The sequence below is a fragment of the Sodiomyces alcalophilus genome, assembly GCF_042370955.1.
Source record: "Sodiomyces alcalophilus JCM 7366 unplaced genomic scaffold ACRALscaffold_5, whole genome shotgun sequence".
Classification (NCBI taxonomy): domain Eukaryota; kingdom Fungi; phylum Ascomycota; class Sordariomycetes; order Glomerellales; family Plectosphaerellaceae; genus Sodiomyces; species Sodiomyces alcalophilus.
In genome coordinates, this window is record NW_027263536.1 from 739,990 (window position 1) to 764,344 (window position 24,355).

The 24,355-nt window shown below is 56.4% G+C and overlaps 6 protein-coding genes across 6 annotated transcripts; 4 read left to right on the forward strand and 2 right to left on the reverse strand.

The window, feature by feature from the left end:
* Nucleotides 1–358: 358 nt before the first annotated feature.
* Nucleotides 359–2,138, reverse strand: ACRALDRAFT_211626 (uncharacterized protein; the record flags this gene model as incomplete). The annotated part of the gene is made up of 16 exons (XM_071023746.1): nucleotides 359–391; nucleotides 451–509; nucleotides 541–607; nucleotides 640–738; nucleotides 768–823; nucleotides 890–1,050; nucleotides 1,094–1,162; nucleotides 1,196–1,212; nucleotides 1,319–1,381; nucleotides 1,438–1,489; nucleotides 1,526–1,540; nucleotides 1,567–1,573; nucleotides 1,668–1,729; nucleotides 1,781–1,870; nucleotides 1,941–2,052; nucleotides 2,102–2,138. 16 exons carry the CDS (start codon nucleotides 2,136–2,138, stop codon nucleotides 359–361), a joined length of 999 nt encoding a protein of 332 aa, XP_070873973.1.
* Nucleotides 2,139–3,672: 1,534 nt separating this feature from the next.
* Nucleotides 3,673–5,529, forward strand: ACRALDRAFT_2087770 (uncharacterized protein; the record flags this gene model as incomplete). Its single annotated transcript, XM_071022496.1, has 3 exons — nucleotides 3,673–4,134; nucleotides 4,243–4,877; nucleotides 4,944–5,529. Coding segments are annotated over 3 exons (1,683 nt in total), but the record flags the coding sequence as incomplete, so codon positions are not given.
* A 748-nt stretch (nucleotides 5,530–6,277) lies between these two features.
* ACRALDRAFT_2107088 (uncharacterized protein) lies at nucleotides 6,278–8,320 on the reverse strand (the record flags this gene model as incomplete). Its single annotated transcript, XM_071023323.1, has 1 exon — nucleotides 6,278–8,320. One exon carries the CDS (start codon nucleotides 8,318–8,320, stop codon nucleotides 6,278–6,280), a length of 2,043 nt encoding a protein of 680 aa, XP_070873975.1.
* A 1,030-nt stretch (nucleotides 8,321–9,350) lies between these two features.
* ACRALDRAFT_1077127 (uncharacterized protein) lies at nucleotides 9,351–13,527 on the forward strand. Its single transcript, XM_071018600.1, has 2 exons — nucleotides 9,351–12,601; nucleotides 12,664–13,527. Exons 1-2 carry the CDS (start codon nucleotides 9,555–9,557, stop codon nucleotides 13,226–13,228), a joined length of 3,612 nt encoding a protein of 1,203 aa, XP_070873976.1. The 5' UTR covers nucleotides 9,351–9,554; the 3' UTR covers nucleotides 13,229–13,527.
* A 200-nt stretch (nucleotides 13,528–13,727) lies between these two features.
* Nucleotides 13,728–15,627, forward strand: ACRALDRAFT_1064698 (uncharacterized protein). The gene is made up of 2 exons (XM_071017024.1): nucleotides 13,728–15,093; nucleotides 15,265–15,627. The coding sequence occupies exons 1-2, from the start codon at nucleotides 14,355–14,357 to the stop codon at nucleotides 15,432–15,434; spliced, it is 909 nt and encodes a 302-aa protein (XP_070873977.1). The 5' UTR covers nucleotides 13,728–14,354; the 3' UTR covers nucleotides 15,435–15,627.
* A 1,294-nt stretch (nucleotides 15,628–16,921) lies between these two features.
* ACRALDRAFT_1064700 (uncharacterized protein) lies at nucleotides 16,922–22,822 on the forward strand. Its single transcript, XM_071017025.1, has 3 exons — nucleotides 16,922–20,066; nucleotides 20,189–21,117; nucleotides 21,213–22,822. Exons 1-3 carry the CDS (start codon nucleotides 17,529–17,531, stop codon nucleotides 22,162–22,164), a joined length of 4,419 nt encoding a protein of 1,472 aa, XP_070873978.1. The 5' UTR covers nucleotides 16,922–17,528; the 3' UTR covers nucleotides 22,165–22,822.
* Nucleotides 22,823–24,355: the final 1,533 nt, after the last annotated feature.

Sequence of the window (24,355 nt, forward strand, 5' to 3'; positions counted from 1 at the left end):
TATGGTTTTCTATTAAACGGCTCTTTAAAGCTATTTTAACTATAGTTTAATTCCAGCCTAGGCGTATTCCGAGTGTTTTTTAATAAATAGCTCGAAATAGGGGGTGTGTTATATAACTAAATGGGTTATATAAATATAGTTATACCGATACGGCTACGTAGCTCGGAATTTAGTCTCCGAGCTCTTAGGCTATTAGCCACTAGAGTAGGTGTGGCTTATGGATAAAACAGGCTACTGGACGGGGATTCCTATTAGTTATAGATAGCCGAGGCACAGCCTATATATAGCTTAGCCTCCTACGAGCCTAAGGTGTGGAATCAAGGCAATCTATTATATCTCTATAGCTCGGTTCGGTCGATCACAGCTTCTTATCATAATATGCGTCCAGGTACTGAGTACATATGCTGGTGGCTGGGACGCCTTACTGAATCGGGATAGACCGAGACGTACCCCGTTCGTTGACGAGTTGAGGGGTTCAACGGAAAAAAGACCCAGCGAAGAGTTGCCGACTGTGGAAGATCCATACGAATAAAGTGGTACAATGGCTCGGTGTGGCCACGGAGCCGTTCAGGGCATGAAGCATGAACGGCCAGAGAACTGAGTCCACCTCAGTGGTACAATGAGAAGAGAAAAAGTGACATTTTCGTTACAGTTAGAGCCCAAATTGAGGAAGATGGGTGGTCGCACGCGCCTGTGGCGTTCACTGAGTTCAATGCCAACCGCACACGCGATGCGCTGCTGTGGTCGACTGTGTCCCCCCGACTGACCTCTACGACCCCCATGAAATCAAAGAATTCATAGACATCCTGGCCAGTCTCATACTCTGCGGGTCATTTAGTTTTGGGGATACCTATCTTCGCCGACTTTCCGAGTTAAATCGCGCAGAGACCCTGGGCGTTACGCGTGGGGGTGAGGTTGCGATGGACCGAGGCCAAGCATGGCATGTGTTTTGCGTAGCTCCTCAATCTTGAGAACGCAGGGAGAATAGGGGTTGAGACGTCGAGTTTCGGTGAGGTGAGGTCGTCGGAGTTATTAACTTGGGTATACGGACTCGCAAATTTGAGAACAGGACGGTATGGCGTGTAACGTGGACCTCACCTCGCACTCCTGTTCCCTCCTGTTCCCCCTCTCCTCTTTGGGCAATTGGGCAATATGAGTTTGACTCAGATCTCAAGGTGGGCGGCCTCAGATGCACGGATTGGCGGCCAGACGCTATCCAGGTGCGTTGTGAGGGGGAAGAGGCATATGGTGGAATCCGAAGCAAGAGGGCAGCGCTGTGATATTAGAAGCGGCTACGTATCCTTCGAGGTTTCATGACTGCGAGTTTGCAAAACCATGCTGCATTGACCGAAACGACGTCAAGTCGTCTCGAGTTGAGATTCTACCGTCAACAGGCAAGTCAAGCGCTGGGTTATCGGATTCTGGGAGCTGGATCACATCAACCGCCATGGCGAGGGAAATGAGGGGTGAGGAGGGTTTGTCTCGTCGGCTCCAAACCCCCACCCGGCCGACCGACGTCGGTCACTGAGCGACCTCGTCACTGGACAGACACCGTGACACCAGCACTGCTGGACTTCGTTTTGGACATGTCTTTGGACAATTACCTGTATTAGGTAATTACATGACGAAGAACCTAACCGTTATAAACCCGGAGGTACGGAAAAAACGGTATGTTCTCGGTGGGTAGCCTCGAGACGACCCCTTGTCCCTCCCACCGGTGACCCCTTTCCTTCTCTTCTCGGTGTCATCCCGCGCCCCCTCGCAGCTGCCCGGACCTCACATCCGCATCACCCGCATCTGGCCCCTGGTCCCCCACCTTTTCGACTGCAGTCTGTCGTTTTTATTTCCTGGTGCCGGGTCAAGCGCCGTGCTCGTAGCTGTATGTACCAAGAGAACACCAGACATGGCATAACGTGTACCTACATTGTATAGCTACTCACCGTAACTCCCGCGATTTTCCCGGTATCCATCCGATCTCTTTGACTTTCACCACCTTGACCGACTCGACTTCACCCGCAAGCGAACAGAGGTCGTAGCAGTGAGGTTTGGTTTCTTACCCACTTCACCGAGCAGCGGGTCTTCTTATCCCCTCCTCCTGTACTGGGCAGTACAAAGTACCAAGTAGTTCTCCCACACATACAAAGTTCTTCTTACCGGCACCATCCACACCGAGGGACTAGCTTTGCAGCTGATATAAATTAGAAAGTGATGTATATAAGAGTAGGCAAGAGGATAGTAGCAACTGCTTGGAGAAAAACGCACCCACCGACGGTGTACGTTGTACGTTATAAATCTTAAGAGTACAGGTACTTTAAAAGGGCGAAAAGGAACCATTGTACTTCGTACCTGTATTCGTAGAGTGATGATATCGAGATCTATGCGTCTGTGGGTTGCTCAATCCCACCTTGAGTCACGTCACCGCCGTCTCACATTGGTCAACACCTTCCTGGTGAGTCGGTCAACAAGTCTCCCCTCTCTCGATCGAATCCGATAAACCTACCTATGGAGTACCGTACCTAGTGAATAAACAGACTATGGCCCACCAGTTCCTGCCTCCACATCACCCAGAGCGTGATCAGACTAACTGTGACGCGCCTAGGGTAATTTCTGGCTGGACTCCACGTTTTGGCCCCACGTTCCCTGCTCGGTGCGCAGTCTCCGGTTCTCGGTGACCCGCCGTATATCCCGCTTCCCGACTTTGGAGTCTCGCGCTCTCTCTCTTTTTTTTTTTTTTTTTTTTTCCTCCTCCTCTCTCATTTACCGTTGGACCTTGGTTCCTACGGAAACTTTGGCGCCTAAGAGACCCGGTGACCTACTTCCTTATTCGTGCACTTTCATTCCCCTCCTCGGCTTCCCAATCACCTTTAGATTCATCCCTCCCACTTTTTCTCCTCCTTTTTCTCGTCACTCTTGTCTGTCTGGTAATTGTTTACTTCACCTTACTACACCTTTCACCTCCCGCCTTGACCTCACCTCCCGTCACCTCATCACGCCACTACGCGACACGGTATGCGACACAGCATTGGCACGTTAATGAGAGAGTACAGCACAGCCTATACCTCGCCTTGACTTTGTCCTTTCTTATATCCTATCCTTGCTGTAGGACGTGAGAAAGGGGGTTTGGGAATGCGAAAAGAAACAAAACTTTTTTAAAAAGAAAATCAACCATCCAAGGCGGTGCCGTTCGTGTCGCGCATCTCATTGTCCGCTCAATCTGTCCGGCCACCCCTCTTTCTGTCGCTGTACTTTTGCACCCCCCTCTGCTCCGCGGTCGGTGAACCTCGGTGGGGCCCCGAGGTTAAAAGCATAGCGAGGGTACAGCGGGGAATTGGCGCACCATTCACCATTATTTACTGAGCTGTACTTGACTCTCCCCTTGTTGATAATGGGCCATCGAGTGCCTCTCTGACAAGCATGCATCCGGCTCCCAATCTACTCGAGGCACCTCCTAAAACAAGCTCGTCTGATGAGGCCAACAACAACCGTGCCGGCTCCGTCTCGCACCAACAACCCTCACCGAGTCCGCAACAGTCTCACAGCCAGCTGCCACAGCAGCAACAGAAACCGCAACAACAACAGCCGCAGTCGCAGCAGCAGCAGCAGCAGCAGCAGCACCAACAACAGCAGCACCAACAACAACAGCAGCACCAACAACAGCAGCACCAACAACAGCAGCACCAGCAACAGCAGCACCAGCAACAGCAACAGCAGCATCAACAACACCAACAACACCATCACCACCACCCCCAAAGCCAATCGCCGCGACCGCCGTCCGTCGCATCGGTCGACCAGACCATGTCGCCTCAGCTCCCGGCCACCGGCTTGCCCGTTCACCAGTCGACCTCGCCGCCAATGAGAAAGGATACCAATTCGTCCATTTCCACGCAGGCCACCATGGTCACCACGGCCTCTGCTGCTACCAATGTGTCCACGGAAACAAACAACACATCGTATAGTGCCGACACCTCTCCTAACTTGACATCCATTTTCCATGTGAAGGATGGGACCGACGTCTCTAACCGGGTTCGCGCGAGCAGGAGGCGAACCGGTCCTTTGTCGCAGCAGCAAAGAGAAAAGGCCGCTCTCATCAGGAAGCTCGGCGCCTGCGGCGACTGTCGCCGCCGGAGAGTTGCTGTATGTCTCAACTGCCTCCTTTTTTTCCCTTCCTCTTTTTTTCCCCTTGTTTCTTCTCCTTCTCGTCTTCCCTCCCTCCCTCCACTAACTTGCAATCGCATCGTCAAGTGCCACCCTAGCCATCACAACATGACGTGGGAAGACGCCGTCAAAAAGTATCACAGATCCCACAGCCCTTCCATTCAGGACCTCGCGCCGCTCTCCGCACAGCGACCCCTAAGCCCGTCCCAAGGGTTGAGTAACCACAAGTCCATGTTCGCCCAGGATCCGCACGAGATGGATATCGACCATCCCGTCGGCCAGCCGGGCCAGGCACGACTCAGCGAGACGCGCATCCGGACCCCCCTGCCCTCGGGCCCCAGGCTGGACAAGCCCACGGTCCTGCCCGGCATAGAAAGCCTGAAGAACGACCTGCAGACCAACGTTTCGAGTATCCTGTCCAACCCATATCGCAGCCGGTACTCGAGTGCCCAGGTGCTGCTGCTCTACTGGCAGGACGACCACGATCCTCATGTCGATGCTGCTGTCAAGGAACTGGCCGAGGTCTTTGACCAGTACTACCGTTATACGTTTGAAATCCACACGATTCCTTCGGCGTCGGAAAACTGCAAGAATCCGTGGAGATGGTTGTCGCGCAAGATTACCGACTTTTCCGAAGATCGCGACCAGCGTGATGTACTTAAGATTGTCTACTACAACGGGCATTCGTTTTTAGACGGCCACCGGGAGATGGTCCTTGCTAGGTATGTTGGCTGAAAGAGGACGGTTTTTTTCTATTATTTCCCACTTCTTACTGACAAATGAAATAGCGCAAGGGACAGGGAAAAGGCGGAAACCATCCGATGGAGCGGGATCCAACAGGTCCTTGAGCAAGCTTGCGGGGATACCCTCATCATCATGGACGCCGCATATTACCCCTCGGCCAAAATGGTTCGCGAACAGGGTGTGCTCGAACTGATCTCGGCGGCCATCTCCGAGGAACATTTCAACGAGTTGGAACGCTGCATCTTCACCAAGGTGCTGACGGATCAGCTCAAGACGCGCGCGTCGCAACGGTTCATGAACCCCTTCTCGGCGGCCGAACTGCACTCGAAGCTCCTCTCGAGCTATCCCACGCTTATCCACGACCGATATCCCGAAAAGGAGACCATCACCAGCTTTCCGTCCCCGCTGCACATGCAGATGACGGGCAATGCGCGGCTGCCTTCCATTCTCCTTGCGCCTACCAATATCAGCCCTCTCCGGACGAGCTTGCCGTTCGGGACAGAGGGTCAACAGCTTAGTATGTTGTTTCGCCTCGGCGACGAACCGATTGATATCGAAGCGTGGACCGAATGGCTGCGCATGATGCCTGATGGTGTCAAGGACGTGAGAGTGGAGGGCCCCTTTCGAGCAGGCCGATAAGATGACTTTGATTTGGTGTTGAAGCGCACAGGGGAATATATATTTCGCCTTTTCTTTTTTTGATTCATTTTTTTTTTTTCCTTTTTCCCTCTCTCTCTCTCGCTTGATTCCCTAGCTGCTTGTCTTTCGACCTAGGGCTATTCCCAGGGAGGATACACTCAGCGTTTGGCTCTTCAGATGACGGATGCATGGTTCCGAGCGTTCCGGGGGCGGGGGGTTTCCTGTCTGTCTGCATAAGTGCGTTTGTGCGGCAGTTGTGGCCGATGGCCGGTCTCACATGCGGGCTGCATTTGATGGAGCTTGGTGGCCGCGGGTCCTTCTTTTTTTTCGCATGATGTTCTCACGACGTCCGTTACGACTTTTCTAGACGATAATGATGACGGCGCAAGAAAGTCATCGGTTTTTATGACATGGGGTTTTTATGGTGAGCGTGGTGATTCGATGGGCATGGGAAGAGGGCGTGTGTTTTTGCCGGTGAAAAGGGGGAGGAGGCTACGGCAGCAGCGGATTTCAGGACGCTGATGGCACATATACGAATGTCTTCACGACAAGCTCGGGTTTGTCGAGTGTATATGGATTCTGCTGCCCATTCTACTTTGATTCCCCCTATTGTCTAGGGGGGACAGTCGATGGGGACGGACACAGAAATACAATGAAAATGAAAATACAAATAACAATTAAAATTAACATTAAAATAAGAACAAGATACCATAATCCCCATCTCGCACGCTCGTTCAATTTACAAAGCCAGCATCAACATGGCAACACCCAGTGGCACGCCCCATACCCAGGAACTACACCGCCCCGCCAGGCCAACAGCTGCATTCTCCTCTGTGCCGAAATCGGGCCCGATGATGTAGGTGGGGTCGTAATCGCGCACGGCGGCGCTGTCGGTGGTGCCATTCCAGCAGTAGCGGTGGAAGCAGCGGGCACAGGCGTCCGGGGCGGACAGGTTGGCCTTCCACCAGGAGCGGCTGAGGACGGCGCAGGCGACGCAGACGGGCCACTCGTGGTCCAGGGTGTTGTTGCCGCGGGTGGCCGAGTTGAAGCCGTTGCGGATGATGGCGTCGCGCTGGTCGAGCGGGTAGGAGGGTTGGAAGGTGGAGACGTTGCTCATGGCGGTGTACGGGGCGTTGGGGACGTAGACGATGAGCGGGGGCACGACAAAGTCGTCGTTGTTGTCGTCGTCGTCGACGTCGTCGTTGCCGCCGTACCCGCTCGAGGTAAAGTTGGCGGGGTCGCAGCCGAAAAAGGTGGGACGGCGGCTGAGGCCCAGGTGGAGGAAGGTCTCGGCGTCCGGGACGGCGGGGAAGAGGGTGCCGTTTCCTATGTCGGTGGCGACGCGGTCGTAGGTGGCGCGGAGGGCGGTGCCGTTGGGCCAGCTGTTGTGGGTGTCGGCGGAGGAGTCGACGGCGAAGATGACGTCGAGGGCGCGGAAGGGCTGGATGAGCGGGTGCAGGGGGATGTTTTGCAGGTCCTCGCCGCCGTCGACGAGGCTCAGCTGGCGGCTGTCGGCGTTGGGGGAGCGGCCGGTGGGGTCCCAGTGGTAGAAGGGGTTGGGCTCGTACTGGGCAATGTCGTTTTCGTTGCGGTCCAGGCGGCGGAGGATGGACTCGATGGCGTCGACGACGAAGGAGGGGATGGGGGTGTCCTCGCCTGCGGCGGTGATGTTTTGCAGGATGATCTGGTTGAAGAGGGAGGAGGAGGTGCCCATGACGAAGCCGATTTGGTCGAAACCGCGGACGCAGTCGTCGGCGTTGTCGTTGTTGTCGCCGCCGCCGCCGCCGCCGCCGCCCACGGTGCCGGCGGTAAAGTTGGAGGCGAGCCAGCGCAGCGGGGCGAAGCCGTAGGTGGTGGGGTCCCAGGAGCCGAGCTCGAAAGGGTTGAACTCGTAGACGGTGGCGTTGAGGGAGATGATGCGCTCGCCGGGGGCGCGGCCGTTGGCGACGAGGATGGGGAAGGGGGACTCGGCGTCGCGGAAGTGGGGCGAGTCGGTGATGGAGGAGAAGGTGTAGGCGGGCCCGCCGTCGGTGGCGTTGACGAGCTGGTAGGAGAGGGCGCGGCCCCAGTAGTCGGTGATGGAGGTGTCCCAGCCGGCGGTCTTGGCGGCGACCTGGTCGTGGATGGAGCGCCAGTAGTCGATGGTGTTGAGGAGGCCGATGCCCGAGTCCTTGGGCCCGCGGAGGATGGAGCGGTCGAAGCGCCAGAGGGGGGAGTGGTCGACGCCGCGCTGGAGGGCGGGGACGGTGGAGAAGTTGTTGGCGAAGACGGAGCCGACGAGCCAGCCGCCGCCGGAGAGGCCGGCGATGTAGGAGGCGGACTGGAGGAGGCCGGCGACGGCGGTGGCGTTTTGGGCCGAGTCGCGGTTGCGGTTGTCGGCGGCGGTGAGGAAGCCGGCGGCGTTCATGAGGGCGCGGTAGCCGCCGCCGGAGAAGGCGAGGCCGATGTTGGGGAGGAGGGCGGAGTTGTTGTTTTCGTCGCGGAGGCCGTCGATGTAGGCTGCGGCGTCAAAGTCGGGGATGGCGGCGCGGACGAGCAGGTCGCGCAGGGGCTCGAGGGTGTTGTTGCGGCGGCGGCGGAGCCACGAGGCTTCATTTTCGGAGAGGCGGTCGGCGAGGCGGATGGAGGGGGGGACCCGGGGGCAGTCGACGATTTCGGGGGCGTAGCCGCCGCTGGGGGAATCGGGGAGGGCGCGGGGGATCAGGGCGGCGGCGGTCGGGTCGGCGGGGTGGGCGGCGGTCCATGCCAGGCCGCCCAGGAATAGGAACGAAAATTTGGTCATTCTGATTGCCCGTCTTTTGTGTACCAATGGAACCAGCGCCGAATTGGGTTCTTGAGAAAAAGAAAAAAAAGAAAAAAAAAAAGAGACCCGGAGTAGCGACAGGACGAGAAGATGGATTGGATTGGCGAAGAAAACGACGAAACCTGACAGAAAGTGTCAAGTGTCAAGAAGCAAAGGGATACGAAAATAAGTCCCCCGTCTGTTCAAGATGCGACGGTTATATTAAAAGCGAAGGGAGAGGAATGACAGGCAAAGAAATATCTTGGGCGAGGCGAGGCAAAGCGAGGTGAGGTGAGGGAGGCAATTCCCTACGAATCACCATATACACGTCGTCCCTAGAGGAAAGAAGAAGGAATAAAAAATAAAGGAGATGTTGACGAGTAGAAAGAAATCCAAGACTTGAAACCCGATGATCGTCCCTTGTCCCCACGCACTCTTGGCTTGCAGTGCCCAGTCTTCGTGTTCAGGCCCGGGCCTTCGTCGTCGGCGTCTGGCGATTACGAGTCAGGGGCGCAGTCGGGCGGGAATTATGAATTGATTAATGTGAGCTATCCTCTTCCACTTGTAGTGTACGTGTCAAAGCTGACGAAACGGACGAAAACGGACGAAAATGTTCTTCACATGCATCTGACGGCGATGCGACAACGACCATCTGCATCGCATGAGAGTCGACGGACAGCACTGTAGTGACGGCTTTAAATACCATGTCCTTGTACTGTCCTTGTACTGTCCTAATATGTCCCTGACATGACCTCTGGCCATGCGAATCCTCCAACCTCCAACCACTGCATTGCCCAGGTGGTCGGAATGAAGGAGATGGTGATGCTCTCGTTGGTGGACAGGGCGGTCCGTCTCCACTGACGTCAAGCCACACGGTGCGGTACATGTGGCTTTGTACTTACGATTACATCATCCAGGTCACGCGAAACTTCGGGTGGGGCGAATCACGGGAACCGCGTGTTGGCCCGGCAACGGTAAACAACGTCCAAGCTCCAACAACGCTGCATTCACATTTCAGGCTCCTCCTCTCGGTTCATTCACAACCTCTTGCATCTTGTCAACCATCACCCATCACCACCATACATATGGTCTCGTTGCTTTACTAACCCAGCAGTACAGTGCAGCATAGCCTCATTTCTTTGCCAATTCCCGTTGAGCACCTTCTTTTCCATCTCTTCACATTGCAGCCCATACTGCAACCGCATTCCGTCCCACCTTCCTTGCCTCAAACTCAATGAAAATGGATCCTCAGTCTCCTCCCAAGCGCATGACCCGAGCTCGGGCTGCCGCAAAGGCAAGCGAGACCGGGTCCTCCAGCACCTCTCGCACCACCACAGCAGCTTCCAGAGCCAAGGCCAAGGCTGCTGTTGCCCCGACCGCCCCAGTCAGCAACAAGAGGAAAACCCGCTCAGACGACAACGAAGTCGAGCCACAAACCAAAGGACGACAGAGACAACAGTCGAGGGAAGAAGAACACAGCGAAGCACCCCAGAAACCAGAGCCCGCCACACGTGTTACGAGGGCAACTCGACTCCGTCCTAGGACAAACCCAGAGTCTTCCTCGTCATCATCATCGACAGCAAAGACAACAACAACAACTTCAACAAAAACAACTACAACTTCCGGCCCCGCTAGAGCCACCCGCGCCAGGGCTGCCACTCGTACCACTGCCACCGAAGCTCCCCAGCCGCCCAAGCCCGTTACTCGAAGCCGGCCCAAGAGAAACCCCGTGCTGCAAGACGGGCCCCAACCCACCACCACAGAACCCCTCAGGAAGACAACCCGCTCTCGTACCGCCGTCTCGGCAGCAACATCCGCCGCTACCATGCCCGCCACGACCACCAGGGTCAAAAAGAAGGTCACCTTTGACGCCCCCGAAAAGGAAAACGTCGACCCCGACGCCGCCAAGAAGGCTCCCACGGCCACTGGGCTCCGAGCTCGCCCGGTCCGCAAACCCCCCGTACCAAGAGTTGCTCGTGGCACGACCAAGGCCGGGCCCACCTCCAACTCGGCCCCGTCGAAGGAAGCCAAAGCACCTCTGAGCCCTAAGAAGGTCACACAGGTGCCGTACTCGCGCGACGACTCGGAAGACGAACTTACTGCCGTGGAAAAGAGCGGCCCCGTCAGGTCCATGGTCAAGGATCCGCTCAAACCTCCTGCCAGCGCCCTCTCTTCGTTCAGGAAGCCCAATCTCCGACGGGAGCAGCCCGAGCCAGCATCATCCGAGGAACCCCGGTCCGTCGAGGAGACCGAGGGCGACGACGGCGACGAGCCTCCGTCTCGAGACGCCCTGGCCAGCCCCGCTCGTCGCCCTCCGACCTCTCCGCCCAAGGACTCCATCAGGTCGCCGGCCAAACGCGCCGAGGGGCTCACGCTTCCCAAACCGTCTTCCGCTTCGGCCGCCAATCCTACCGCCGATGGCCATGCCACGCCCTTCAAGACGTCTCTCCTCAACACCCCGGCCAGGCGGCCCCAGTCGGCCATCAAAGTCTTTAGCTTGAACCTGCCCTCCGCCAGCCGCAACAACGTCGCCGAGGAGACCATGTCGGCCCAAAAGGTTTCGCTCCTGAAATCCCCGGCCAAGCGGCCCCATGTGCCCATCCTGGCTCGCCCGTCTCCGACACCGGAAGAACCTGCCGAGGAGAGCGTGCCAGCACCCGTCGTCGCCCAACCGTCTGTCGAGACCCTGGAAACTTCGCCCACGCTGGAGTCTCCCTCGGACAAGCCAAGCGTCATGACATCTTCCGAAAAACTCATGATCGAGGAGCACGACGACGAAGCCATGGATCAACTTGCCGATAAACTGGAGCTCCAACTACCTCTCACCCTCCAGTTTCCCGGCAGGCTATCCGCCGTTCTCCCTCGCCATGCCGACCCGGCCTTGCGTGATAGACCAGCCATCCTGCACGAGCAACTTGTCGACCAGCCCCAGACTCCCCACCAGGATCCGTCCTCCGTCGACGACCTTGACCCCATGATGGTGGACGAGGCGGACTTGCCATCGAACACGACTGCCGATCCTGCACCGGCCGCCGTGCCGTCCCACTCGCCCCCAAAGGGTGCCTTTGGCCTACGGGAAAGGGACATGGACCCCTACCACGACCTGGATTCGGAGCCGGAAAACGACGACACCACCTGCAACCTGCAAATAAACCATCTGGCTGCAGCAACCCCTGCCGCCAGGACCTCTCGACCCAGTCTGGCGCCGCCTCATATGTCCGCCGCCGGCTTCACCCCGCTTGCCCAACAACTCGGCGCCTGGTCTGCGTCCAGTCCCACCAAGACAGCCGCGCCATCTGTTCCCAGGGCCGCTGGGATCGAAAGCCTCTCTCACGCCGTGCCGTCTCCCATGAAGAGCACCTTCTTTGAGGACGAGATGACCGTCCGCGCCGAGTCAGAGGTCCACGAGTCCTTGACTGCCGAGGCTGACGGGCCTGACGAGGACTTTATGGATGACGGTGACGTCGAAGACCCCGAGTTTGACGACATTATGGTGACCGAGGAGGACATTGACCTCGCCGCCGAGGCGGATCAGATGTCCCTCCTGGAACCCGAACAGCCGTACCAGGCCACGACCAGGAGCTTCGACGACTCTCTTTCCGACGCGAGCCAGGAGTATGGCGATGAGAACGAGATGCCCGTCGACCCTGCCCTGGCCCGTGCAAGTCCTCGGCCGGCCCTTGCCGTCCCCCCCAAGACCCCCATGCGCACCCTCCGCCGGGAGTTCCATACCGTGTCCAAAGTCCCGCTCAAGCCCGCCGACGAGTCGACCCCGCGCCCCAAGAGGAGGCGCGCCGCCAGCATTTCGCGTCTGCCGGTCAGCCGCCCGACGCAGGGACTCGCGAGGAGCGCCACCGTCATCTCGTACACCCCGACCAAGAAGGACAAGATGGACAACGGGCAGGGAGAACCTGGATCCGGGAGGCGGGGGACGTCGACACCGGTAACGCCGACCAAGTCGGGGTCGGCGTTGTCCGTTATGGAAACGCCGGGACGCACACCGCGCCCGGACCTCAACCCGTCGCTCCTCGGCGGCGCCGTCGTGTTTGTCGACGTGTACACCAGCGAGGGAGCCGATGCCAGCTGTGTCTTTGTCGACCTCCTCAGCCAGATGGGCGCTCGCTGCGTCAAGGACTGGGCCTGGAACCCCGACGGCGCCGACGGTTCCGATAAGGTTGGCATCACCCACGTCGTCTACAAGGACGGCAGCAAGCGCACGCTGGAGAAGGTCCGTGAGGCGAGGGGCGTTGTCCAGTGTGTTGGCGTCACTTGGGTTCTTGAGTACGTTTTGTCTTTCCTCTTCTTTCTCATTCGCTTTCCTTGATACTAACAAATCTCTTTAGCTGCGAGAGGGAGAACAAGTGGCTCGATGAAGAGCCCTACTCCATCGACACGTCCCTGACGCCTCGCCGAGGGGGTCGTCGCCGCCAAACCATGGAGCCGAAAGCCCTGGCCAAGTTGAACGGCATGCTGGCGTCCAGCTCCCCCGCCAACGGCCGCCGTCGTCACACGCAGACGGCGCCCAACACGCCCATGAACCGGCGCGACAGCACGGAATGGATGGTCACGCCATGCGACCGGACCGGCGACGGCGACGGCGACGACGATGACGACTGGCAGGCCATGCTGACCCCCGTGCCCGTCACGCCGGCGCCGGACGCCCTGGCGCGGTACGCGGCGGAGCTGACGCCGGGGACGCCCACGACGGCGTTTGACTTTTACGACTCGCCGTCCAAGACGGACCTGCTGAGGACGTGCCCGCCCAAGACGAGCGCGTACCGCGAGATGGGCCGCGGCATCCTGGACAGGGAGAAGGACGAGAGCGTGGTGCTGAGGCTGATGGCGGCGCGCCGCAAGAGCCTGCAGTTTGCGCCCAAGATTAGCAGCCCGCTGGCCAGGGCTTGGTGAGCATTGTTACCGTTGAGGGACTGGCGTTTGGGATGGAACACCGTCTTGGTTGATGACTTGAGGCGTTGGATTATGGCGTTTTTGTTTTACGGCCAGGGTGTTTGTTTACGGCCAGGTTCAGGGTGGTATTCTCTGTAAGCTGTCCTCGTAGAGGAATGTCAACATGACTTGTGTTCTGGAAGTGTCCGAATATGTCCCAGACGGCCGTCGTGTTTGCCTCTGCGTCGGGCTTGCCACTCGATCATACGGCTGTCCACCTGTTGCCACTTGTTCACACCGGTACCCACATTGGCATGATTACTAAGCATGGTTGGAACATTCTCGGACATGTCGGAGACGACGAGATGGTCCGCGACCCGTCGTCTCGTCTTGCCTGACATGAATGACCCTTTTGTTTGCTCCGACGAGGCGAGACATCTTTGGTCGTCGAGGCTGACTTGAGGAGTCGTGGCTTGGTGTCTTTGTCGTTCTAGGCGTTTCTGTATCGCGGAACACGAACGCCTTGTCTCACGATATCTCCGTGTTCCGTGGGCGCCTTGGATTATCTGCGTTGTCTGCCGCTTCTCATGATATCTCTGCTGCCTTTTGATTCTGTCTAACCTTTTTACCCATCTGAGATTCCTTGTAATATTCCCATTTTTTTCTTAGTCGTTACTCGGGCTCGAGTCCCCGTTACACTTTGTTTCTTCCTTTCCTCTTTTCTTTCCTTCTTCTTTCTTCTTCCTTAATCCGTCTCACCAGGACAGCTTGCGAGTTGGATAAAATGAGGGAACACGACCCACTCATCCTCTCCTTTTCGCACCTAGCACACTTCCCGCGGGCATCGGAGGCCTTGCAGACACTCAAAAGGGTGGCTTCGTTGGTGAAGCCCATCATGCGGGCCAGGCAGTGGAAGGTCGGCGAGCTGGCCGAGTTTTTTCCCAACCAGTCTAACCTACTAGGTACGGATTTTTATCGTCATCAAATAACATATCAAACGACACAGACACGGGTATATACTGACTAGATTTGCTGACATGGCCCGCTTCTAGGACTCAACGTCAACCGCGGTGCAAAGATCCTGCTCCGTCTGCGGCACGCAGGCGACCGGAACCAGTTTCTACCCACGGAGCAGGTCATCGACACGATGCTGCACGAGCTTGCGCACATTGTCCACGGCCCGCACGACGACAAGTTCCGCGCCCTCTGGAACCAGCTGCGCGACGAACACGAGGGCCTCGTCCTAAAGGGCTACACGGGCGAAGGCTTCCTCTCGGCCGGTCGGCGGCTCGGCGGCAGTGCGCGGATCCCGATGCAGGAGGCGAGACGGCTGGCGCGGGCCGCGGCCGAGGAGCGATCGCGGCGGCAGAAAGCGGCGTGGGCGGCGGGATCCGGACGACGGCTGGGCGGCGCTGCGCCGCGGCCGGGCCAGGACATGCGGCGGACGATCGCGGCGGCGGCGGGGCGGCGAAAGACGACGCTGCAAGGGTGCGGGACTGCGGACGGAAGGCTCGGACAGGGCGATATCCGGCGGATCGAGGCCGAGGCGGCGCGCAACGGGTTCCGGACCAAGGCGGAGGAGGATAGGGCGAACGAGGCGGCGATTGCGCAGGCGCTGTGGGAGCTTGTACAGGAGGAGGAGAGGGAGAGGTATGGGAACTATTACGTGCATCCCAGCGCTGAGAGGCCTGAAGGCAGCGGAGGGGGGGCGGTGGTGCCAGGGCCGTCGTCGGCCGGGTCGGTGCAGCCGCAACCGCAACCAGAACAGCGAGGATGGACGTGCGGGATGTGTACCTTGCACAACCCCCCGACGTTCCTCTGCTGCGATGCGTGCGGTGCCGAGAAGGGGTCGACGGGGCGAGGTGCAGAGGAGACGCTTTGGACGCCTAACGAGGAGAAGCGGCGTCAGCAGGTCTCGAGGACAGGTCACACTCCCCCCATCACATCACCGCCGAGGACACCGCCGAGGCAGAAGGAGACGATCGACCTCACGGACAGTCCTCCACGTGCCGGGACGAAGCAGGCGGTGGCCGGGGACAGGAGCAGGAGAGACACACGGAACACGCGGACCAGGCGAGACGCGTCGCCGAGTACAGCGGCAGTGGCAGCGGCAGCGAGGCCTGCCAAGGAACCAGCGCTTTGGCAGTGCTCGTTCTGCGGGAGGTGTATGGAGAGGCAGTGGTGGACTTGTTCGGCGTGCGGGCTGATGAAAGACAATTCCCGGTGACCCAGGTGCTTAGTTTGGGTATGACGACATTGTCTGGTCCCCTAAGACTCGCCAAGCATGGGGACGTCGGGGTCTTTTCCGTCTTGGTGATCTTTAATGCTTATTATCCTGTTGGCTGTCTTAGCTTTGGGTCCAGCAACTCGAGTCGAGTCTCCCTTGTACTGTTGCGTACCTAGGTACCTACCTTATCTTGATTTGTTCTTCTCGACTCGGTATTTGTTGTACACTACACGTATTACCTCGTAGTCTGTCGCCGTGTGTACCTTTACATTACGTAACTTCGCATCTTGTAGCTACACTACAAGATACCTAGGTACGGACAGTCATGTAATTACCTAGGGTCTCGCCCACGTCCCCCTGTGGAGTGCTCGGGGCTCGCTCCTGTCGATCAAGGGTCTTCAGGGATCAAACCACTTATTCGTACTCCGTACTTTTCTCCCAATCACCTCTATTGCACGGAGTACTTATGCGTCCCGACTATTCGTACTTCTGTGACCTCATCCTGCTGCAGGGTACTTCGTACCTTGCACTGCCAACTTCCATGTTGTTATTCTCAGAAAATATAAAGGTATTGCCATTTGCTTTAGCCAGGCCAGAAAATTACTCGTTCAACCGTATAAAAGGCATGCCTGTCGCGTTGATTCATATCTGAGCACCCCATCTGCCGTACCAAGGTCCCTTATTTAGTACTTGACTCCTGACTGCGTTGTAATCGTAGTGCACTCCCGCCTTCCTCCCAAGTTCCTGATACTTGGCGGTGGGGCAACGTGACGTCACGCCACTGTGGGGTCCATTAAGCGGCATGAAAGGTACGTCACTGACGCAGCTGCTGCAAAATGAGCAAGGTACGAATGAGTACGACTGCCTTGGTGTGGTCCCTGGGCACTTTCGAAGATCTTTTGAAAGCTCTTTTCAACCTCGCCCACCTTTGTCACATCATCTCGGTAGATACGGCCACACCAGCATTATCACGGAGAGGCGTAGTGCACTAATATATCTGTACACTACCTATTCGTACGCTACTACGTTTTCATTTCTACCGCTGCCGCAGCTCTGCTCTGTTCCACTCGCTCCCTGTACGTACGCCCACCCGAGCTCTCGACAATCAATCACCAACCAATTCGTCAGGCCAGCCTCTAATAACCAACCACTGACGCAACGCCTCCAATGCTCGCCAGTGGCAATTGACCCCGTCAAATCTAGTTCACTTCAGTTCCCCGATCCCCGGGCCCCGGTACTTATACGGCGATCGAGGCTTTGGGAGACCTTGGGATCCTCAAGTAAACCCTCCCACTCCTCACCGACAGCAGGAAACGGCCAAGCCAAAAACCAAAACCCAAAAAAAAAAAAAAAAAAAAAAAAAAAAAAAAAAAAGTGGGTGTTATTCTATTAGTACATCCTGGCCGCCCTATGACGACATGACAGATTAATCATCAGAAGATGCCAACTGACGATACTTATCCTTCTTCCATGCCCACTCGTTTATCCTACCCTACTTCGTACTCAACTGTCTCTTACTCTATACTCACTCATCTCATTCATCCCTGTGATTCTCGTCAATCGTATCTTTATCCCACAACTCCCGTCGTCTGACCCTACGACTGGCACCAGTTCCGCTTGCGGTCATAGATCATCATCCTCATATCACTACAGGCTGGAACGCTAACCCCAAGAGACAGCAGAAGCCACGGATTCTCGTTGCATGCTACCGACTACAAAGAACCGAGTAGCATCGACAGCCAGAACCCCTTAAGTGCTACCTCCTCCTCCCCGATGGACTTGGTCCCTCGAGGAGGCTGTGGCTTCAGGCTAGCTCTTACTCCCCGACTCGCACAGGTTGGTCTGGACCGCGACCGAACCAAATCGTCACGCTATTCCTTCCCCGGTAATTGTGTAATAGACCATGCCCCGGTTGCGGGCCCAAGACATTTTCCCCCCTCCCTTCTAACATCCTCAGCGTTAAACCAAAAGACCAAATTCTGCTTTGCATATCCTCGCCTAATCTTCTAGCTGGATGGTGCGCGCGCGCGCCATCGCCATCGCCATCGCCACAGAAATCGTTTTCCTTCTTATGCCTGGTTCGATTTCGCCGAAATGCCTTCTCTCGACCCCGCGGATTGCGACGATCCTGCGCAACGACGGCGTCACTCCACAATCCAGCCATGCCCCGACGCAACACCACCGCTACCGCCGCCGCCGCTACCGCCGCAGTCCACCGCCCCCTCTTCATCCACTTCGCCGTCGAGAACGACCTCAACCCATCGCCATGCCGCCGACGACCCCCGCGAACCTCCCGCCATGACTCCCACCTCGTCCTCGACCGGGAGGAACCGCTTTGTACGCGAGAGAAAACTCGCCCACCTCCATGACGACGAACCGTATCAGTCGCCGAGTCCTTTTCGATTACCGATGCCCTACATCACTCCCGGACAGCTCGCCTTCTCCGCCATGCAATACCTGCCGGTCCCCCTCCTCGTTCTCAACAACTTGAAGACCGTAGTCCTCGCCAATGAAGCCATGGGCAGGATGCTGGGCATCGTCGACCCCAGCCCCGACCCCGCCGATCATAACACCCGTGCCCTCGACCAGCTGCGCGGCCAGTCGTTATCCCAAGTCGGCATCGACATGTTGCAGGACGGCTGTCCCGTGTGGATCACATGGGAATCCTTCCTCGACTCTCTGGTCTCGGAAGTGGGCTCCAGAGGGCAGTCCATGGATGCTGCCATGGATGATGAACCATGGCCTGGCGACATCACCCCCAAGGTGACAAATAATACCGCCTCTCTTCCGACCGACCAGAATCGGGAGTCGCCGCCTCCGCCGCAGCCAGCTGCGGCTGCGACTGCGACTTCTGCTGCTGCTCCTGGAGTGGTGAGGGATGCCGCTGTAGAGGTCGTGATCACCAAGAAGGACATGGCCAAGCCGGGGCCCGCTTCGCGCGGACTGTTGAATCAGCCGGACGTGCAGGTGTGTGCCAAGATGCTCGTCACCATATGGGAGATCGAGGGTCAGCAGGTCTACTTCACCCTCACCTTCACCAGTACAGAATCGCCGCCCTCCCCCCTGGCCAACTGCAAAAAGCACGTCGCCGGTCCCAATCTGCTCGAAGCGGCCGGCCGGAAATCCATATTCAACTCGAACCCGCCCTCCGTCAGCTCGAGCCACGAGTCCGGCTCGCCAGCCCTCCACGTGAGCCCCAGCGCCGTCTCGCTGTCATCCAACCCGTTCCCGCCCATGGGTCCACCCTCAACCGCCGCCCATGCGAGCACGCCCTCGATCCTGCAAAAGATGATTCTCATGAAGGACGCCCTGCTGGACAACACGCGCATTCCCATCGTCGCCATGTGGAAGGACGGCAGCGTCTCGTTCCCGAACCGCGCCGCTCGCTCCCTGCTGTCCGACGAGGCAGCCCTGGACAGCTCCGTCGACGGCTTCCAACTCGTTTCCGCCTGGGTCATGTGGGACGAACATTTCAACCGCCAGCTGGCCGTTCACGAGCTACCCATGTCCATCCTCCTCCAGACCCAGACTCCCTTCACCGGCGTGCGCGTCGGCATATATGACCGGACCGGCGCCAAGCTGCTGTTTGATGTCACGGGGGAAGCCATCCTCGACGACGCCACCGGCGAATTCCTGGCCGGCGTCGTCACCTTCCGGGACATCACCGACATGACCCAGGAGATCTCGGAAATCAAAAAGCAGGAGGAGGAGCGCTTCGAGCTCATTTGCGACACCATGCCCCAGCTCGTCTGGACTGCCACCCGGGACGGGCCGCTCGATTTCTACAACACGAGATGGTACCAGTTTACCGGCCTGACACCGGAGCAATCTCTTGGGTGGGGTTGGACCACCGTGGTCCATCCGGACGATGTGCAACAGGTCGCGACCCGCTGGAAGCGCTCCTTGGTCACGGGGGTGCCCCTCGAGGTCCAGTGCCGCTTTCGCAGCAAGGAGGGTGAGTTTCGTTGGATGCTGGGTCGCGCCCTGCCTCTCAGGAACAAGGCCACAGGCGAGGTCGAGAGGTGGTTCGGGACCTGTACCGACGTTCACGAAAGCATCGAGACCACCCTGGCCGCAAAGCGAACGAGGCAGCATTTGCTCAGCGTCATCGCCCACTCTCGCATCACCATCTTCACAGTCGACGTCAACCGCAACGTGACCATGCTCGAGGGCGCCCTCATGTGGGACGCCGTCAACGGCGGCTCCAGCGGCGGTAACACTACTGGTACCAGCAGCAGCGACGCCAGCGGCTATGTCGGCGAGAACATGTACAAGGTGTTCGGTCGCCTGGACCAGATGCCAACGGGGAAAGAGCCGACCTTCCTGCGGCCCATCGAGGGCATGCTCGACGGCCACCAGACGGAGGAGATGCTCGAGGAACATGCCCTGGGCGGCCGCTGGTGCCGGACACGATTCATCCCGATCCTTGGGAAATCGGGTACCGTGCAAGGGGGAGGGTGTGACACTAAGAAGACCCCGGTCGAAGGCGTCATTGGCATGATCATGGACGTCTCCGAGCTGAAGGAGAAACAGATGGTGCTGGAAGAAGAAGCCAAGGAGAAGAAACAGGCCATCGCCAACGAGGCGGCCGCGAAAGAAGCCAACAGGTTGAAGAGCCAGTTTCTCGCCAATGTAGGTTTCCCCCCTTTTTTCCTGTTAGTCGGTGGAACACCCAAAATTATCGCAGTAAACATTTTTTTTTTTAAAAAAAACCCTTGGCTAGCAAACGAAGCTGACGTTGAATGCCTCGACAGATGTCCCACGAGATTCGGACGCCCATCACAGGCGTCATTGGCATGGCCGAACTCCTACACGATATGAAACTAGATCCTGAGCAGCGCGACTACGTCGAGAACATCCAGAGGTCGGCCAACGCCCTACTCACCGTCATCAACGACATCCTGGACTTTTCCAAGGTGGAGTCGGGTCGACTCGATATCGAGGAGGTCCAGTTCTCGCTTTCCGTCATCGTAAAGGACGTGAGCAAGATGCTGAGCTTCGCCGCCCAACGCAAGAACCTGGCTTTCCAGTCGGACATTGCGAGCGACATCGCCAACGGCCTGGTCGTCATTGGGGACCCGGGCCGCGTTCGACAGATCATCACCAACCTCTTGACGAACAGCATCAAGTTCACCAACCAAGGCTATGTCAAATTTAGTGTGCAGAAAGAAAAAGAAGAGGCCGACTCGGTAGTAGTGGTCAAGTTTACCGTCGAGGACACGGGTATCGGGATTGACAATGCCGTCCGCGAGAAGCTCTTCAGGCCGTTCAGCCAAGGGGATGCATCGACTGCGAGGCGGTTCGGCGGCACCGGCCTCGGCTTGACAATCTGTAAGAACCTCCTGGACCTGATGAAAGGGAGGATCACGCTGGAGTCCCACGTCAACAAGGGGACGACGGCCACCTTCTGGATCCCATTTACCAAGGCTCGGGGCCCAGAACGAGAAGACGCTCTCGTTGAAATCGACGGCCTGCACGAGAGGTTCCAGTCGGCCATGAACATGTCATGCAGCAGCTCAGACTTTGACCACTCCGGTGGCACGCCTTCCTGGTCGTCTGACTTGGCGCCCGAGAAGCACTCGGCCCACGAGCGTCCGCGATCGTCCGAGACACCGCCGACCACGGAAAATAGCCATTCGCAGAACGGGCCGTCCAGGCTTCACGTGCTTGTTGTAGAGGATAAGTAAGTTGGACCCTGTAAAACAAGAAACAAACCCCATTTTGTTCTCTCCCCCGGATTGTAGCGATCGACAAAACGAAGTCTCACACCGTTGCCAGCGCAATTAATCAGAAAATCGCGACCCAAACCATCAAGAAACTGGGGTACGAGGTGTCTGCGGCGTGGGACGGGAAAGAAGCGCTCGAGTACTTGGCCGCGGCACAGCAGGGCAAGCGTCCCAAACCCGACATCATCCTGATGGATGTCCAGATGCCGGTGATCGACGGCTACAAATGTACCCACCTCCTGCGACGCCACGCCCCGTACAACAAGTACGTACAGGACGTCCCCATCGTTGCGATGACGGCGTCGGCGATTCAGGGGGATAGGGAGAAGTGCACAAAGGCGGGCATGGACGACTACCTTGCGAAACCCGTCAAGAGCAAGACGCTGGCGCGTATGCTCCTCCGTTGGAGCCAGGCGAAACGCCAAGGTCCCTTGCGCGGGGTCGCGGCGCCATACCCTCGGTCCTCGGAATGCTCTGATCATACGGAGCACTGCAGCAACGCCGACATTCCCAACGTGGGAATCGAAGATGAGCAAGCCACTTCTACTTCGTCTCCCGGGGACCCTGACGCCGCAGGGGAAAACTATCGGAAGGAGCGTGCTCGGACACCACCGGAGGCGCCGACAGGGACCAACCAAGCAGAGCAAGGGCCGTCCCCGCTCGACTTGTCGACGGCACCCAATAACATGCAGCCAGTCCGAAGGTCCGATACGGCCGAGATGGACCAGTACGCGCAGGACGATAAGCTCATCGACGCCGGCGGTGCTCCGGACGGGCCTTTACGCCGAGAGTCCTCGTTTGGACGACCGGCAGTCGCTGCGGATTGCTTGACCGAGGCGAACATGGAGAAGCACCAGATGGAGGACGAAGCGAATGAGCGTCGGAGGCAGCGGCACCCCGACAATCTTCATCCGAGGAGGAAGATGAAAGAGGCGTCTCCTTCCTCTAGCAACGATAGAATTGAGACGCGCACAGGGAGCACAGATTCTTCGAAACGACACTGAAAGCATGACGGCCTTTGAGAAAGACGGTGTTTCATTTGCATTTCCGGATTTTCTCTGTTGTTTCCCTGGTTGTCTTGTTCCAAAGACTTGTTTAGCTTGGGGGGATTCTATATGGGTATTACTTTGCGTACTGGTATGTTAAGAGACGGAAAGTCTAGACGGGATCTCACTGGTAGCGTTTCTATTAGCGTTGATATCATCATTAAAAGGGAGGCGTAGACACGGCGCTGAAGAGGACAATTCTATTTCTCTAGAGTGGAGTTGGAGAGACTTGCCGTGGCGCTGCAGTACATAAAGACTATGTTTTGAATCGCGGTACGAGCTGGGCACTTAAGGCAGGTCGAACTCGAGGTTCTCTGGCGTCTCGAAAGGCAGATGCGTAAGATTGTCCAGGTTAGGCGTTAGAAGGGGTGGAACAAGACGCGCCACAGCGCAAGTTCGAAGAATCAAGGGACCAAGTCTTTGCGGGGCCGTGTACACGCCAACCCCTGTTTAATTATGTGTGGTGTACTTGCGGATCCAAATAAACCAATAGTATCACGATAATGAACGGAGTAAGGTATAAGTAGATATATTAAGAGCAGGGATTTTTCTATATAAAATACAGGGGTTTGGATGTACTAAACCAGGGTAACTTAGTACCCTATTAATCCACCTTATAACTCCTTAACACACTAGAGTCGACGTGGCATTAAAGTAACTAATAGCTATAATAGCTTAATAGGAACTGCCTCCCACGTAGCGTATATAGTAGCTTTAAGAGTAAGGCTAGTAGGGCGTTCCTAATAGTTATTAGTTATCCAGCTTTTTATCCACGCCTATACGTTTTCGATTAGATTAAGGTTAGGGCTATAAGGTGGCTACTGGATCTAGAGGGTATCTGGCGCGCCGTTCTATAGTTCGCTGATCTTCTTTATAGTGTATTTTAATATATAAATACGAGCACTATCTTACTAAAGGACCCGATTCGGATCTTCTAGCCAAAATTAGTATAGAATTAAAAGGATCTTCTTATAGTACGATACACTATTTATAGTCTTCTATTCCTTCTTCTATATAAGTCCCGGCCCCTTATATATTCCTATAAAACAGCCCTAGAATATCCAGCTATATGCTCGTATCTTTAGACGTAGGAAATCCTCGGCGCGTTTATTCGGAAAGATCGTGACGTATTATTTTAGAGGCAGGCCTATAACCCAGGTCTTATCGGTCCAGATCCATCGATTCTAATCTTTAACGGTTAAGTAACCGTATTATTCGGTAAAAGTAAGACGCCTCTGGCGATTATAAGTATTTAGAGGAATCTTTATAGGCTATAGAACTCGTTTAGCACCTATCACGGCTAGCGTACTCTGGATAGCTTCGTCACTAAAGCTCTAGAGGAAAGGCAGAGATTACCGAAGCTTGCCTGGCAATAGGAATCTCTTAGATTTAGAAGGCGTATAGATTACCTATTACAGAGCCTCTTCGAGAGGCAGTGGAATTACTCGCCGGCGCCCTTTAAGATAGTGGCGAGGTTATAGGCGTTAAGTTCGAAGGGCCTATTAGACCTGCCTCGTAGTTAATCTAAGCAGCTTAGCGACTTTAGATTACGTCTTATTAGCTAGATAATATAGGTAGTCGATCCGTATCCGGTCCTCGTAGGTTATATACTTTACGGGAGATACGTAAGGACGCCTAGGCGTATTTTATATAGGAGGAGCCTCGGTTCTATTACTAGGAGAAGACCAGGGATAAGGCGATATAAATCGATACTACCGCTATTTATACGTTAGAAGATAACGAATAAATAAGTAGAAAGGAAGTAAGTAAAATACCTTACGGCGAGGTGTTTTTAGCTGCTTAAAAAACTGCTCGCGCTATTTTTAATATTCGTGGCGATATTCGCGGCGCCGTTACTTAACACGTGCCTCCTATACAGGGTCGTATACGTAGGGCTCGAAATAATTAGATTTATCCTCGCTTATATTCTTTTTATAAGACTGCTCGGGGAGAAGAGGGCTATTTTAGCTGGGATTTCCACTATTCGAACCCGATAATAACTAGGGTTTAGAATCGGTTCCAGGTTATTTATAAACGTAGTTACTGCTTCTACACGACCCTTAATTCTTTTTATATATCTTAGCATAGGCGTATATAAGCTATAGTAGCTTCCGAGCCATCGTATTAGTAGTCAAAAAGAACTAAGGAA

Coding starts and splice junctions, on each gene's coding strand:
- ACRALDRAFT_1077127 (XM_071018600.1), top strand. CDS start 9,555: ATGAAAATGGATCCTCAGTCTCCTCCCAAGCGCATGACCCGAGCTCGG. Junction 12,602..12,663: donor GGCGTCACTTGGGTTCTTGA/GTACGTTTTGTC, acceptor AAATCTCTTTAG/CTGCGAGAGGGAGAACAAGT.
- ACRALDRAFT_1064698 (XM_071017024.1), top strand. CDS start 14,355: ATGCTGCACGAGCTTGCGCACATTGTCCACGGCCCGCACGACGACAAG. Junction 15,094..15,264: donor AGAGGAGACGCTTTGGACGC/CTAACGAGGAGA, acceptor GGAGAGACACAC/GGAACACGCGGACCAGGCGA.
- ACRALDRAFT_1064700 (XM_071017025.1), top strand. CDS start 17,529: ATGCCTTCTCTCGACCCCGCGGATTGCGACGATCCTGCGCAACGACGG. Junction 20,067..20,188: donor AGAGCCAGTTTCTCGCCAAT/GTAGGTTTCCCC, acceptor ATGCCTCGACAG/ATGTCCCACGAGATTCGGAC. Junction 21,118..21,212: donor GTGCTTGTTGTAGAGGATAA/GTAAGTTGGACC, acceptor CACCGTTGCCAG/CGCAATTAATCAGAAAATCG.